Genomic DNA, 16,897 nt, shown 5'->3' with positions numbered 1-16,897 from the left:
AACTCTAACACAAGTCTCATATAACATGATAATGCATTAGTTAAAAACAGATTTTACAGAATACAAAATCTTCACAAAAAACATCAATGAATGCATGAACATGTGAGATGAAATGATGAGAAATTAAACATGAAATGTCTCTCAATCCTAAAGCATAGAATTCTCTCATTTCTAATCTCAAAAATGCAATGTCATATAGATGCAAAAATTAACACGAAATATGCTCTAACTCTCTTAAAATCTAACATGCAAGTTATGACTTAAGTTCTGAAAACACAGCTTATAAAGAATCATTTCTACAGCCCAATTAATCGATTAAAACCTTGGTTAATCGATTAACGTGTTACAAAATTGTAACTGATTCTGTTTTTCCAAGTTTTCTGTTTTAACAGCTTTTCAAAAACTTATGTTAATCGATTAAAACATGCCTTAATCGATTAACTGCATATTTCCAAGTGTAATTTCAAATTGCTAAACTCAAATACATTATGCACTTAATTTATACATGTTCAACACTAAGTTTATGCCTAGGATGCACATATTACATGTATTTATGTGATGCATGAACATATTATAAATGACATATCTCTAAACTAAAATGATTTAAAGTTTTATGCATATGAGACATGTATTGAGTTTACCTAAGCCTTAGACTCAACCTAAACTAATCACTAGTCTAAGTCTAATATCAATCTTGAGACTTAAGCACGTTAATTTGTTGATGATCTTCAAGCTCTTATAAACACAAGTTGTCCTCATCAAAACCAAACACATAGTGAGAAAGCTTTCTAAAGTGCTCCTCTTGACATGCGCACTTTCAATTTCTCCCTGTCCTAAAGTTTGATTCGTTCTAGTTTGAACTTAACATTTTGAACTAAAGCTCAAACTCATGTTATATTTTTTTATCATTTGTTTTATAATTTTCTTATTCTCTATATATCTTAATTCTTATTGATATTCATGAGTTAAATATTTCCCATATTTCATAATATTCTACTATTTTTATTTTTGAATAAAAATTTCTCATATTTCATCATATTTTTTTCTTATTATTCTTGAGTAAAAATTGATCATATTTCGTTATATTCTTTTCTTGTTATTCTTGAGCAAAATTGCTCATATTTCATCATATTCTATATTTCTCTCATTCTTTGGCCAAGAAACCAATATGATGTTCTTGACCAATAATATCAATTGATCTTATTTGATCGTCTCTCTATTGTGTTGGTTCTTAATGAACAAGATCATTACTTTCAATTTCAATTCATTTTTACCTAAATATATCTTCTATTTCTTCTATTAATTTTTTTGATCGGCAATTGTTAGTATGTTAGTATTTTGTTGCGTGTGAGACTCTATCCTCAACCTTCTTCACCCTAACCATCAAATCGCCTTATAACTCGAACCCGCAACCTTCTACAATTCATTCCTTAAGTCCTCCCTCTTGATCACCATCAGATCAACTTATGACTCTTCATTTCTTCTATTAATTATCTTAGCACAAGCTTGCTAGTTTCATGTGCTATGCTTATCTCTTGAAATTTCTTCTATTCAAATGTCTTCTTTGACTATCATTCTATAATATCTCACTTCCAAGTTTTTGAATATGGATCTTCAAGATATTGTTGCTCATGATACTATTTGGCAAGCATTCCACACAACATCATTCATTCTTCAAGTTACACGTCTGGCACACTTCTAATAGTATAAAAGAACTTATCCTAATCCTAAGTGACAATAAATTTGGTCATGTATTTTCTTTAATGGTCAAGAATATTATGCCAAATTTGAAGTTGTAGATCTCTTAACAAAGATTTTGGAGCATTATCCATTCAATCATCTTTATTCAAATTGGGAGTTGTCAATATTCGCTCTCTAACTTGATAGAAAGTATTGAAATATATTTTAGTATTTTGAGTTAATATTATATTGAACTAATAATAAATTGATTGGTTAGTTTTGATTATTAATTTAGTTAGATTTTTCCGTTTCATATAAAGTCTTTATTCTATCTTTGTCATTATTTCAATATTATTCATATCACTCAATTCCTTTCATCCATTCATTCAGTGGAATACAAAATCCTTTTCTTCCGATTTGATTTTTAATATATAGCATAATTTCAATATGATTAAGGCGGGGAGAACCTTTATCTTCTTACTTGTTCACTACTATAAAAATGTATCTACTGACAGCGTAAGAGTTTTATATAATGTTATGCATCACTTATCATTTGTATTTAATCATCATTGACTCTGTAAAAAGTAATATAAATGAATGATAAATACTTTTTCAGTTGTATATAAATTTTTACACTAACAATATATAAATAATATTAGTGTTGTTCATTATTTGGTATGAAGTTCTTTCTGCCTTAATTTTAAGGGAATTTGAAAATAACGTGATTCGTAGGTTAAAGTTACCCATCTTGTTCATGTCTCTTGTTTTTTTCTTCAAATGATAGCATGTTTTTTTACAGCTATAACATTGCCGAGAAACAAAATTAATTTTGAAAAACTTACTTCTTAGCCACTAATTTTAAGGATATTTAATAGTATTTAAATCATTAGATTTTCATATAATTGATGACTAGGATGAGGAGTTTGTTTAAAAAATTTACTCTTAGAGTACGTGTATCGATAACACGAAATCATAATCTCAATTACTCTCTTGTTAACATTTTATCTTTTAACATTAATCTCATATAACATTACAAGTATTATAATCATGCGGTAGAACTTCCCTTTTGAGATTGAGTGATGCATTTTTATCATAAATAATATTTGAAACACTATGTTTTAATCTAACTTGCTTGAATCTTATGATTCACATATTCATTAATTTATAATTGTAATATTTATGCATTGTTAATGTTAAAATTTATATACAATTATTATATTATTCATCATTCAGATAATTTTTTGAAAAGTCAATAATTATTAAATATGAATGATACATAATAGTATATCAAATTCATACACTGTCAGCACATACATTTTTCTCGTAATTTATTCATCTCTTATATGATATAAAATATTAATTCAAATTATATATAAGTAAAAAAACATAAAAGGAAATATAATAAGAGTCCTATTAAAACAATGTTTAATAATATCATGATAGCATACGTTTGAGAAAAAAAAAGAGAAAAAAACTGAAACAAAATCCTTATATCATTACAATTTATAAATTTCATTTACACATTATTTTCTTTTTATCTAATTCTAAAAAATTAAGAATTCAGTTATTATAAGCTATATTTATTGAAAGAATCGTGCACTTTAAAATAAGTTAGTTTCTTATCTAAAAAAGATAATAATAATGTTGTATTACCAAAAAAAAAATGCATCATCAATCCCTTCTCCATTTTTTGTCTATCACTCATTCTTACATCCCTATGCTAAAAAAGAAGTATGAGTATATTATTCCAGTGAAATTGTTGGCATTCAGTTTCATCATAGGATTCCCTTGAACATGTGGAGGATAGAATAATAATTATATTATTAAAAGGACGATTGATGATCTTATTTATTAGTCACATTCCAGCTGTTTCTTGAACTGTGGGATCCTCACTTTCTGTTACAACTTGTGTGCATTGCATATATACAACAAAAAGCATTAGCATTAATTTCTTCTTTTATATAAAAGTAGGTAACAAATTATAATAGATAATAATAATAATAGACATCGTAGACATAATACGAGATATTTAAATCATAAAAAAAAAAAGACGAGATCTTTAGAGACAGAAAAACATACTAGCCTTTTATTGTGATGTAATAAAAGTTAACTTACATAGTGAATAATTGGACTCGATGCAACAATTATATTTATTAATAAATATGTGTATATAACTTTAGCCAATGAAAATATTAAATTTTCCGTGCTTGAATTTATTTTATTCTTTTCTGAACAGGATAACTATTACTATGTTTGAAGAAAGCTGGTTTTTGTTTTGTGGGCCGCTACCTTGTTATCCTAACATTGACCGTGGAATTGAAGCAATTACTCTATGCGCAATTGACCACACAATATTCTACTAACTTTTTTATTCATCGTATAAATTTTATTGAGTCAACAGTGGTCAGTTTCATCAGATAATCATATTTGCCTTAAAATCGCTTTAGTATGTTAAATGACAATTGTACTTATAAGAATACTCATCAGATACTAAATAACAAGCCAATTTATTCATGATTTTGCACAACAGATCAATTTGGAGTTGTTGGAAGATTTTAGGACCCTCAGAAATATGTATGAAGACCTAAACCTACAAAATAAACATATTATGCCTTAAATAAAAAAGCTGTTACATTATTATCTGCAAAATTTGATTTCAGAATAAAATATGAGGAGATAATAAGTTAATTTAGTTTAATTAATATATCATTAATAATTGATATATGTATTGCCTTATTTAATGGTTAATTTTTATTAGATGAATGATGAAATATGTACTTAATAGTCTAAATTTTTTTACTTTATTGGTGCATAGACTATTTTCTTTTAGTTTAAACTAATTTTATAAAATTCAATTTATTCATAGTCATGTTTGAAGCCTCCTAAAAAAACAGATAAAAAGCCTAAATGCAACTTCATAAAGTTTATATCTGATGCTCTTTTAAAAGAAAAGTTCATATCAATGGGCAGTGAGTAATGTAAATTTTGATTGGTATGAGCAATATGATTTAAGACTATAATAATAACACACCAGAATTCAAAAATAAAAATCAAAAGAGAGTAAGTCATCATTCAATGGAACGCAATGATGTCAGTCAATGTCAAAGTGTCAAATCCAGACAGAATTTCTTTCACTTTTTCAGTTCCAAATTTTTGTGTTTTCAATTTTCATTTTTTTATTCTACTCTCATTTAATTATCTGTAATGTATTATATTTCCCTCAAGCAATGTTTTTTATTTATTTATGAAATTCATTCCCTCATTGGGCACCAAAAAAGACAAAACAGTTTCTGTCTGGCACTCTTATTATTACTATACAGCCTTCACTTGTTGTCAGAGGAGCAAACACAATGTGTGAGTTTCAGGTGCACACATTGTTTCATTCTCAAATGTTTTCTCCTTATTGAAACAATGGCTTTGGAGTTTCACTCTCTTCTTGCACCAAAAAGGTTTGTGGGTCTTTCTCATTTCCATATTTCTTGCATTATTTTATTTTCTTTACCTGGATCTTCTTCATGTATTTTCTTGTTTTCATTGGTGCTTTTGTTTGTGGAAGATATCCTTTCTTAAGTTATTCATAGTCTCTTTTTTTCTCTTGCTTTTCCAAACTGATCTATGGTATATACTCCTTGTGTTGCTAATTTTTCACCCATCTTACTTCACACTATTGTCATAGAAGGTGAGCTCAGATTTGGAGCATATCTGTTATCCCACAAAGTATCTCACTTATTATTACTGTACTTGAAAAAATATATTAAAGTTAAATGTTGAATAATTAAGTATTTTCTCTCATCAATCACATCAAGTAAGACATGAAGTAAGATACTTTCTAATAGAGAAGATATGGTCATGCTGAGCTGAGATGATGTTCATTTTTGTTACATCTCCCACACTATTCAAAGCTGTAAAATTTATAAGTTTTAGTCCCTCTTTTTTTTTGCTTGGAAGTTGGGACTTAACATGTTATGAATCTACCCCTTTGTTAATTAGATTGTGACTTCCTTTAAAAGAAGAAATAGTTGTGGGCTATTTCATTGTAGGATCTGGTTTTGGGGTGGGGGAGTTCAGTGTCATTTGGTTTCAGCTGGGTTTGAGTGTGCCCTATGAATTGCAAAGCTTGAATTCTCACTGCAAGACGGAGATTGTTTTTTTATTTTTGGGAAAAGTGTAAAAACAATTTAAACTTTATTACTATTTTTTTCTTCCCAATTAACACCTAAACTTTAAGTGTTGATGAAATTTGTATTTATATAAAGATAATAATGTTAAATTAATAGTGATGAAAAATTCTAACTTATGCATTTTGTTTTAACATTGACTTTTAGATCATTGTTTTTATATATATACCAATATTAGTGCATTATCCACTTTTAACTATAAAATTTACTTACCTTTTTTCTTGTTAATCAATTTTGTATTTTGATGGAATGTTGACTAAAATGTATTGTTGTATTACCACTGTTGTGAGTCTAATTGCAACGATTTCCTTGATGATCTATCTATTAGTAATTTAACAATGTATTTATATAAGGGTCAATTTTAATAAGGAAGAAAAAATAAATCATGATAACTAATTGCAAAAGACAAAGTTTAGAGAGACTTTATACATTTTAATAACTTGTTTTCTTTAAACACTTGATATGGAATCAAAATATCATTTATTTAAAGTGTTCGAGTATTAAATATTTATACTTCTCATTTAATAATTACTATTTTTATTCCTTAATTTATGTCCTAAGTGCATGCCTTAAATATTTTTTAATATGCTATCTGGGTTACATCAGAGTAGTGAAACATATTTATGTAATGTGATTTGAGCACTGAAAATTTGTGAAATGAAACGTGGTGTATTTTGGGTGCCACATATCCTGAAAATTTACTCATCCTCACTAGGAATATTGCTGTAGCTGAATATACCAGGTTAAAGACAAAAGCTAATCCTATAATATAGCATATTTAAATGAGGGACCACAATAATAAGGAAGGAAGATTTGTGGAGATTTTCAAAGATGTGTGACTCCGGCTGCAATTGTTGAAAGATGCAACAACAATTATGGTCGTAATGTGGTTGTAGAGACTAAAAAAACTGCAATATTGTAGTCGCAATTGCTATTGCCAACCACAATTTTGAGTCACTAGTCTCATGTGCATGTTACTGACTAGCTAATAAACTTGTACTATATGTCACCTTTCTCCACTTTTTTATGTCCTTTAAATTATGTCTCTTGTAGTCTTAATCTCTTGATTTTTCATTAGATAGACACAGGTATGAACTTCATGGCTACATGGTGGTAGAATTACACATCAAGTTCATGATACAATGATTTCCATCCATTGTAAATTGTAATGCATGTTTCAATGTTTGGAAGCTATACTGGGTCTTTTGCACTTCATTATGTGCCTTAGGACATAGATCAAAACTGATATATGCTGAATAGTCCTTAAATTAGATAATCGAATGAAGTAAATATTTCATGATTTCTTATGTTGAGAAGATAATGTACCAAATGGATAAGTGATATTTTTCTTTTATGTTATGTAAAAGCTAAAAGGGAACTTATTCTGTTCCTCCCTGCTTCTTGATTAAATGATAATAAGCATTAGAACTAGGACTGTTGGACAATGTTGCTGCCGCATTTTTGTATAAAGCCCAGTCTGGTTCTGGAAGAAAAATGAGTCTGGTCTAGCATCTATTCATTCAAGTGCTGCATTTCTTGCCTTTCAATTGAAGCAAGCTATTTATGAAAAAGCAATAACCATTGATCAATACTCTGCTTAGACTATGTTGCATATAAATTGTTAAGAACACTAGTCATGAATGTGTCCAAATACTGGACACATAACAGTAAATATGTAGGTTTTATGCATGCCATGTGGCTTCATATATGAGATACATAAAATCGAAAATGATGATATCTGGAGATAACCACAGGAACAAAGGGATATCCTTTTTCTTCCACAGTTAATGTGTTCAAGTAAAAACAAGTGTTGGCCATTATTTTTTTGTAACACAAGTATCAGTTGAATACCTAGGCCAGTGGTAAACAAATCTGTCTATAATAAAAGCTTGTGCTTTCAATTTTGATATTTAGCTGGTTAAATGGTATTCTGTGCAAATGATTTTGTTCTTTTTCTTTTCTTAATGTTTATGCAGGTAGGAAATAGATATTGAATGCATTCCGGGTTCACTCATAAAATGAAATCAGGATTTAGTAGCGGGTGGCCTTCTGTTGTGCGTCTTCGCCTCAAAGACAAATCAGCCACCCCATTTTGTATATTCTCGAAAGTGAAATCAGCTAGCAACAATCCTAGGAGTGCACCAGTTTATCTCAATGTGTATGATTTGACAACAGTAAATAGCTATATGTATTGGGCAGGCCTTGGTATTTTCCACTCTGCAGTCGAAGGTCAGTTGACAGTTAAAACCTTTTCAAAGATATTTGAAGCTAGTTTTTCGTACAAATGTGTTAAGTGTTTTTCTTCAGAGTTTGTTTCTGTGATATTATTTCCATGCATTCAATTCCCATTTCCATGTAACCTACATAGGTTTTGATTTCTGTTAGAGTGCAATGACATAATTTGATCCTGTAGGGTGCAGCTGGCCTATCCATGGGTTAAGAATTAGGATGTATTTGGGTAAAAATATCAATTAAGTGCTTATTCAATAAGCTATTTAGAAATAAGTTAAAAAGAACTCATTTTCATAAGCTTCTCATATAAGACTCATTGAAATAAGTTAAAAAGTGGCTGTAGAAAGGTCATAACCTTATTTTCATAAGGTGTTTTGGTAAGCCCAAATAAGCTCTCTCTAAGCTCTTCCAAACGCACCCTTCATAATTGTTGTATGCTCTAGTAGTTCATACTTCAAATGTATAATAGCTTTTCTCTGCGTGTAATTATCATGGAGACAGAAGTAAACTTTTATGCTACCTACTTTTGAAAGATCATAAATATTGGGGTGGGGCTATTGACACTCCAAAATGTCGATCAATACTCCTAACTAATGAATTACATTTTTTGTGTTTTAATTTTTGTTCTCAATGCACACTCACTTTCAAGATTCAGATTAGATGAATTATCACATGCATACACAAAGATCTAAACTGATATACCTTCATATTTTAGTTGAAGAGACTATATATCTACACATGTATCACATATTTCTGTGAGTTTTACTTTCTCTTTTGCTTTATATCGAGAAAAGGTTGAATTCTGGACCTTTGAATATTTTATGAAATGCAATGTTATTGTACTGACAGTTTACGGAATAGAATATGCATTTGGAGCCCATGACTATCCAACAACTGGTGTCTTTGAGGTTGAACCTCGGCAGTGTCCTGGCTTTAAGTTCAGGAAATCAATATTCATGGGAACTACTACCTTAGATCCCCTCCAGATGCGTGATTTCATGGAGCGCCAGTCCGCAAATTACAATGGTGATACTTATCACTTGATTGCGAAGAACTGCAACCATTTCTGTGAGGATATTTGTTTCAAGCTTACAGGGAGTTCAATACCGAAATGGGTTAATCGTCTAGCAAGAATAGGTATAGGTCATCTTTACAAATTCTTGTTCCATTATTTCATGTTTAAATTGCATCATTTTGTAGCGAGTGAACACCTAAGTACAGAAGTTGCATAAGAACTCGGTTCTTCCTGAATGCATAAGAAATTGGATTCAAAAAGGTGCTTTCAAGGTCGGGTTCCACAGCCTGTTGGAAGCTTTGCTGCTTCAGTTCAATTATTTCATGCCATGGACAAATAGTCCTTCATGGAAAATGTAAAGATGATGACATTATGGCTAACATGGAAAATGTTAACATTGTAGTGCCCGACATCACTTGCATGCTCAATTTTTCGCCTTTTTATCTTATTATGTGGCGATGACACAACCTGTTCGAGTACATAGGAAATTTGGATTGAGAATTATTTTACATATGCTTGATTCAATGATAACATGGTATTGATTCAATTGCACTCTTGTGGCATCAAAATGAGTTTACAGTGATTTTCCACCCTCTACCGAGCAACAATGAGTGAAAACCAAAACTTTTCCATTCAATTCCCCTCCCTATTTTCCACTTACTGATACAAGCACAAGCAATGCTTTATAGTGGCTGACATAGAATAATCTGTGCTTAAACTATAATAATATGATCTCATATTACAGAACTTTTAGAACACACAAATTTCACCTGTGTGGGGATGAGCTATCAAGGATGAATTTCTTGTTTGGAGTCAAATGCCTTCACTGACTTATCATTTCTTGTCCTCCTTGTAGGTTCCTTATGCAACTGCATACTGCCTGATGCCCTCAAAACTTCCAACGTTGAACATGATCCCGACTTCGAAGAGTGTGACAATGAAAAACGAAGACTACGATCCGCGTTCAGCTGCTTATCATCAATCTCGATGTCCCAGAAGGAAGTATCAATGTCTTCATTATTTCTTCACTCTCACTATAAAGGTTGTCTACCACCCTGGGAGTTGAAGAGGTCGAAAAAGGGTTCGCTAAAGCAAAAATGAGAAGACTATACTTCTCAGTAACTCTTCTCTGCTTTAGAGTATCCATCATTTTTCGGGTAACTGAATTTCTGCAAAAGAAATTATTGCTTTCAGTCATTTATGCTCCTCTTGAGGTGCTCAATTTTCTGTCCATATTTATTTTGGAATATCCAAGCTTAGGGCTTTGCATCTTCTTTTTATTTTTTTTTCTCTTGTATACTTTTTGCTTGTAATCTTTCTCTGGTTGTGAATTTATGTCTCAGATATATTACTGTATCAGCTCAATCTCATGGCTGGAGAAAAACCATGGTGTATAAAATGCTCTCAAGATTATCCCAGCCTATTAAACTTAGGCCATCCTATTATAAATCAAACAAACACAAAAATGTATGACACCCAGGGCTACATTCAAGTGAGTAACCATACCACCCTCTATACGGCCAACAAGAAAATGTCATGTCAATTAAATTAGGTAGGTCATAACTAATTAATGTTAACTCCGTCAATTAATTTAGTCACAATTTTTTTCTCTATCACTTGAAACTTAACATTCTTCCTCAGATTTCTAAAACTATCTTCTCTCCTTCATTGAAAGACACCATAAATTTAAGATGGTTTTTTGTTCTTTATGCATGCCTACAGAAAAGTGCTACAAAGAATTTTATACAAGGATGGTAGTCTTCAACAACTTGATTGAAATATGTTAACCTTGATATCCCTTTATTCTGTTCTCCCATCTTCCTTCCAAAATCTATGAAAACCAGAACAAAAACGTGCTATTTTCCTTTACTTTTGTGTAATGCCTTCTGCTTAGAATCTGATGGGGGCCCAATTAAGAAGGTTTACTAGAGAAAAAGAAAAGATGCTCAGGGTAAAGTGGGAACAAGAGGCAAAGAGTTGGTTGCACATGTCCCTAACCAACTGGACATGTGGTAGACAGAGAATGGGAGATCAGATCCCGAAATCAGAGAGGGGTGAATTTGAGGAGAAGGAGGCAGGGGGAATTAGTAGGCAATCATTTGGGTGAAGAAAAGACAATGGGCACTGTCTCTGGAATTAAGGGAATATTTCTCATATTACTTGTATTTTCTCTTTTGCACTTACTGCTATGCAATTTCCATTGTACTCTTGCAACACTGTAATCTTGCAGTGAACTTATATACTACACATTATGGTTTTCCTTTCTAATTGTGGTTTCATTTTCTTTCTTCTATTCTGGCACCTATCAAATTGGTATCAGAGCTCCCGATCTTGGGAGCATCTGGATGGTATCAACAAGAATGGACAATAGATTGGATAATGTGGAAAGGAGGTTCGAGGGAATGCAATCTTCGTTGCAAGAAGCTTTCCGGTTACAAATGGAGACTTTGATGAAAACAGTCATCGATAGGTTGGAGGAAGCAGTGGGTGAAATTAGAGAATTGGGAAGAGAAGGAATAGGAGAAAACAACAACTAAGAAGATAGGTGTTGGAGAGGAGGCTTACGGGGGGACGAAGAAACGAGCGTGGATGAAAGAGTGAGAAGAGTGGAAGTACCTTATTTCACCGGTGAAGATCCTCATGGGTAGGTGTATCGAGTGGAACGATATTTCGAAGTCAACCGTATTCCCGAGGACGAGAACTCCCTCAAACTCTGGGGTACTCTGAAGGGCAGAAAAGTCATCGTTATGGTGGACTCGGAAGCCTCCCACAACTTCTTAGCACTGGGGGTCGTAGAGGAATTAAAGATACCCACCAAAGGCACACAAGGGTACTTTGTAGAGGTGGGGAATGGGCAACGTCTCAGAAGCCAAGGAGTTTGTAGAGGTGTGGAATTACAACTCCCCACTTTGAAGGTCATCCAAGATTTTTATCTATTCGAATTGGTAGGAGTGGATGTCATTATGGGGTTCGAATGGTTGAAGAGTTTGGGAAAATCTAGTGTTGATTTGGGAAGGTACTTGCTGGAAATTCAAGAGAATGAGAAGATAATCGAAGTAAGGGGTGATCTAGAATTATCTAGAACTGTGGCATCCATGAAGGCAGTTATGAAGGAGATGTGTAATGAAACAGAAGCTTTCTATGTTGAGTTCGCAATGATGAGTGTGTTGTGCGCTCTGGTAGAAACAAGTCCCACTAGCATCCAGCCGATTATTGAAGAATTTGAGGATATTTTTTAAGAGCACAAGGGACTGCCACCGACCAGAACGTATGACCATGCTATTGTATTGAAGGAAGGAGCTGAAATTCCACATATTCGCCCATATAGACATCACTATAGCTACAAAGAAGAGATTGAGAAGTTTGTGAGAGAAATGTTGGAGGCAGGAATGATGAGACCAAGTGTGAGTCCTTTTTCAAGTCCTTTGATTTTAGTGAGAAAAAAAGATGGGGGCTGGAGGTTCTGCGTTGATTATAGGGCTCTCAATAAGATTACTGTACCCAACAAGTTCCCAATCCCTATAATTGAAGAATTGCTGGATGAGTTGGGGGGAGCTACACTTTTTTCTAAGCTTGATTTGAAGGCAGGATACTATCAGATTCAAATGAAGGAAGAAGACATACTGAAAACCGCTTTTCGCACTCATGAAGGGCATTATGAGTATGTGGTAATGTCGTTTGGGCTTACTAATGCTCCTTCAACGTTTCAAGCACTGATGAATGATGTGTTCAAGCCATATGTGCAGAAATTTGTGTTAGTATCTTTTGATGATATCCTTGTCTATAGTCGGGACATGAGATCACATTGTGAGCATTTGTGGGTTGTTTTTCAAATTCTCTATGATCATGTACTATGGGTCAATTTCAAAAAGTGTTGTTTTGGGGCAGGACAATTGGAGTATTTGGGGCACCTCATTTATGGCAAGGGGATCCAAGCTAACCCGGGCAAAATTTCAGTAATGTCTCAATGGCCATCTCCTAAAGACATTCACGAGTTGCAGGGATTTTTGGGTCTCACGGGGTATTATCGGCAGTTTGTAAAACATTATGGAGTGATTGCTCGACCACTGATACAACTTTTGAAGAAAAACAAGTTCCAATCGTCACCAGAAGCTCAGGGGGCGTTCGAGGAACTGAAGGCGTCGATGGTAAACTTGCCCACTCTAGCCTTGCCTATTTCAATATTCCGTTTGAGATTGAATCATATGCTTCGGGGTATGGAATCGATGTTGTCCTTATGTAGCAGGGATGGCCCCATGCATTTGTTTGCCAAGTTTGTCGGAAAGGGTAAGATTAAAATCGGTGTATGAACGAGAACTGATGGGGATAGTGTCCGCAATCCAAAAATGGTGACAATACTTGTTAGGGCACCATTTCATTATTCGCACCGACTAGAAAAGTTTGAAATTTTTGCTGGATCAACGGGTGTTAGGAGGAGATCAACTGAAATGGGTCACCAAGCTGTTGGGTTATGACTTTGAAATTCAATACAAATCAGATCAGAAAATAGGGTGGCTGATGCCTTATCACGGGTGATGGATTGTAAGTCGGTTACAATGGTGACTAACATGGACTTGATGGAGTTGGCTGACGAATGTTTGAACGACTCACAACTGCAGGAGATTATGCAGGAGGTGGTCCAGGACCCCAACTCTCATCCGACGTATACGGTAGCAAAAGGATGTTTATGGTACAAGGGGCAATTGGTGTTACCTAGCAAATTAGATTGTATTCCTCTTCTACTTACCGAGTTTCATGCTTCCCCATGGGGTGGTCATTCCGGGGTGACAAGGATGTATAAGTGTTTGGCTATGGTTTTTCATTGGACATGCATGCGTCGGGACATAGAGAGGTTTGTGGCAGATTGTGTCACCTACCAACGCAACAAATTTCAAGCATTGCGACCAGACAGACTCATTCAACCTCTTCCCATTCCTAACCAGGTTTGGGAGGACGTCTCGGTGAATTTTATTGGAGGGTTACCAAAGTCCAATGGGGCAGACACGATTTTGGTGGTGGTAGATCGTCTCAGTAAGTATGCTCATTTCATCCCATTACATCATCCGTATACTTCTAAGGAGGTGGACCAAGCATTTGTCAAGGAGGTTATTCGGTTGCATGGTTTCCCTATCTCGATTGTTTCTGATCGTGATCGTGTTTTTATAAGTATGTTTTGGAAGGAATTATTTCGTTTGGCCGACACTAAGCTACATTTCAGTTCGACATATCACCCACAAACCGATGGCCAGACGGAAGTTATTAATAGAACACTGGAAACTTACTTATGTTGCTTTGTGAATGAGAACCCTAAACAATGGATAAAATGGTTGGCTTGGGCTGAGTTATGGTTTAATTGCTCCTACAATGCTTCCACGCATATGTCTCCTTTAAAGGCTTTGTATGGTAGAGACCCACCTTCAATTATTCCTTTTAGAAAGGACAACACTATTATGGCTTATATGGACAGTTTGCTCCGGGAAAGAGATAGCATCCTTGAAGAACTCAAGGCAAAGCTAGCTAAGGCTCAACATCGTATGCGAACCCAAGTCGATAAGAAACGAAGAGAAGTAGAGTTTCAAGTGGGAGATTTGGTGTTTCTAAAGGCTCAACCTTACAAACTTCGTTCATTAACGCAAAAGCTCAATGAGAAGTTAAGTCCCCGTTTTTATGGCCCTTTTACAGTGTTGGAAAAAATAGGAAATGTGGCCTATAGATTGCAGTTGTTGGCTTACTCACGGGTGCACCCCATTTTCCACGTGTCTCAACTCAAAACAACACCTTCTACTAGTGTCTCCTGTCAACAATTTCCAACATGGTTAACGGAGGATTGGGAATTATTGGTTGTTCCCGAACAGATGTTGGCTGATAATACTTGGGAGGATTTCGAGTTATTATGGTCAACTTTTCCTGTTTTCCACCTTGAGGACAAGGTATTGCTCGTTGGGGCGGGTATTAATGGGCCCTCAATTAAGAAGGTTTACTAGAGAAAAAGAAAAGATGCACAGGGTAAAGTGGGAACAAGAGGCAAAGAGTTGGTTGCACATGTCCCTAACCAACTGAACATGTGGCTGACAGAGAATGGGAGATCAATTCTCGAAATCAGAGAGGGGTGAATATGAGGAGTAGGAGGCAGGGGGAATGAGTAGGCAATAATTTGGGTGAAGAAAGGACAGTGGGCACTATCTCTGGAATTAAGCGAATATTTCTCATATTACTTGTATTTTCTCTTTTGCACTTACTGCTATGCAATTTCCATTGTACTGTTGCAACACTGTCAGTGAACTTATATACTACACATTACGGTTTTCCTTTCTAATTGTGGTTTCATTTTCTTTCTTCTATTCTGGTACCTATCAGAATCAGAAAGTCTTTACTTTAATTCTTGTTGATATATTTGTGAAGGAGAAGAGCATATGAGGCAATTATACATGGAAGGGATTGTGGCTGAGATAAACTGACATCGTTGTCTATACTAAATATGAAGTGGCAATTTTAATTTAGCTGTCAATTTATTATAACTCTAGCATAGAGAATGGTATAAATTAATGGTAGATAAGAGTTTTGCTCATAAAACCATTACCTTAAGATTTAATTCAAGATGTGGTGTCCGTGGTAGTTGAAACTCTCGAGTTAAGTCAATGGATCCTAACGTAATATTTATACTATTAATAAAGCCAAAACAAGTAATAACCACCATGAATGGTATAATTTTTAAATTCCATTTTTATCATTTTTAACATCTCTCCTTGATAAATGGAAACTTCCACATTTTGATTTCATTTTTTCATTAATACATTATTACTCATCCACACATTCTTTTTTATCTTCTCTCTTTCTCAACCCAAAAATAAAACAATAACACATGAAAAAATATATCCAACAACTCAATAATAATTATTAGATGAATGAGAAATTTATAAAAGTTTTGTGTATATCATATCAATTATTACATCTTATATTCTTAAATTTACATTTTCTATTGAACTTATATGTTTTATTTTTTATACTTATACACTTTTATCAAAAAATAAGAATGCGGGTCGGCCGGCACGAAATGTCGGTCGACACGCTAGTGACAATAATATAAAATCAATCACATGTGGGCAATTAAGTTCCATGTTGTCATCCTACTCATGTCTCAATAGCATCCAATGGTTATAACAATATTGCCTCATCCAATGGCTATAACCTTACATCCTCAAATCCCTATATCACAACCCGAAATCTATTATTGTTGTAAACCCAGAAAGTGTAATATTGAAAGCATTGCCTACTCTTCACATATTCTGAAAATAAGTATGAGCAATGTTGCAGCGTCCAAACTTGAGAAGCTTATTTGAAGAACTTGAAGGATCATATCTCTTGCTTTTGTGGATGATAGTGTTGTGGGGATTTATCATATAACCTAGTAATTCTTTATCACCCTTGTATTCCAAATCTGTGAAGGTTACTTAACAGATGTAATGCTTTCACACTATACATATTCTGTATATACTCATATCACAAGATAAATTGACATTTTTCTTATTTATTCTTTCATTAAATATTATATTTGTTCTTTCAGTAGATATAACCTAACTTATCTCTTTATACCAGAATATATTTCATTATCTATCTACACAAACGTGTTGTACTGTGCCTTTCAACCTCGACTCATTATTTGGCCGAGATTAAGTGTACGATCTTCATATGCTAAAAATTCTTACAAAAATGTCAATTTTTTACTCTAAAATCATTTTAATTGAACTTTCTAATATGCAAAATCAAAGAAACAAAAACGACTAACAGGAAA

General features: G+C 33.5%; 1 protein-coding gene across 4 annotated transcripts in view; it reads left to right on the top strand.

Annotated features, from left to right (window-relative positions):
* LOC109359122 (deSI-like protein At4g17486) overlaps positions 1 to 10,333 on the top strand; it is a 13,164-nt gene extending 2,831 nt beyond the window's left edge. The window contains exons 1-4 of one of the 4 annotated variants that reach the window (XM_019603662.1): positions 4,954 to 5,132; positions 7,833 to 8,087; positions 8,940 to 9,227; positions 9,962 to 10,333. In XM_019603662.1, the coding sequence (XP_019459207.1) occupies positions 7,853 to 8,087; positions 8,940 to 9,227; positions 9,962 to 10,206 (768 nt within the window). In that variant the 5' untranslated portion in view covers positions 4,954 to 5,132; positions 7,833 to 7,852 and the 3' untranslated portion in view covers positions 10,207 to 10,333. Of the gene's footprint in view, positions 1 to 4,953; positions 5,133 to 6,579; positions 6,601 to 7,832; positions 8,088 to 8,939; positions 9,228 to 9,961 lie in introns of those variants that run through there. The other 3 variants (XM_019603663.1, XM_019603665.1, XM_019603664.1) reach the window with 3 other exon arrangements.

The sequence above is a fragment of the Lupinus angustifolius genome, chromosome LG11 (assembly GCF_001865875.1).
Source record: "Lupinus angustifolius cultivar Tanjil chromosome LG11, LupAngTanjil_v1.0, whole genome shotgun sequence".
Taxonomy (NCBI): Eukaryota; Viridiplantae; Streptophyta; class Magnoliopsida; order Fabales; family Fabaceae; genus Lupinus; species Lupinus angustifolius.
This window is presented reverse-complemented; position numbering and strand designations above follow the sequence as displayed.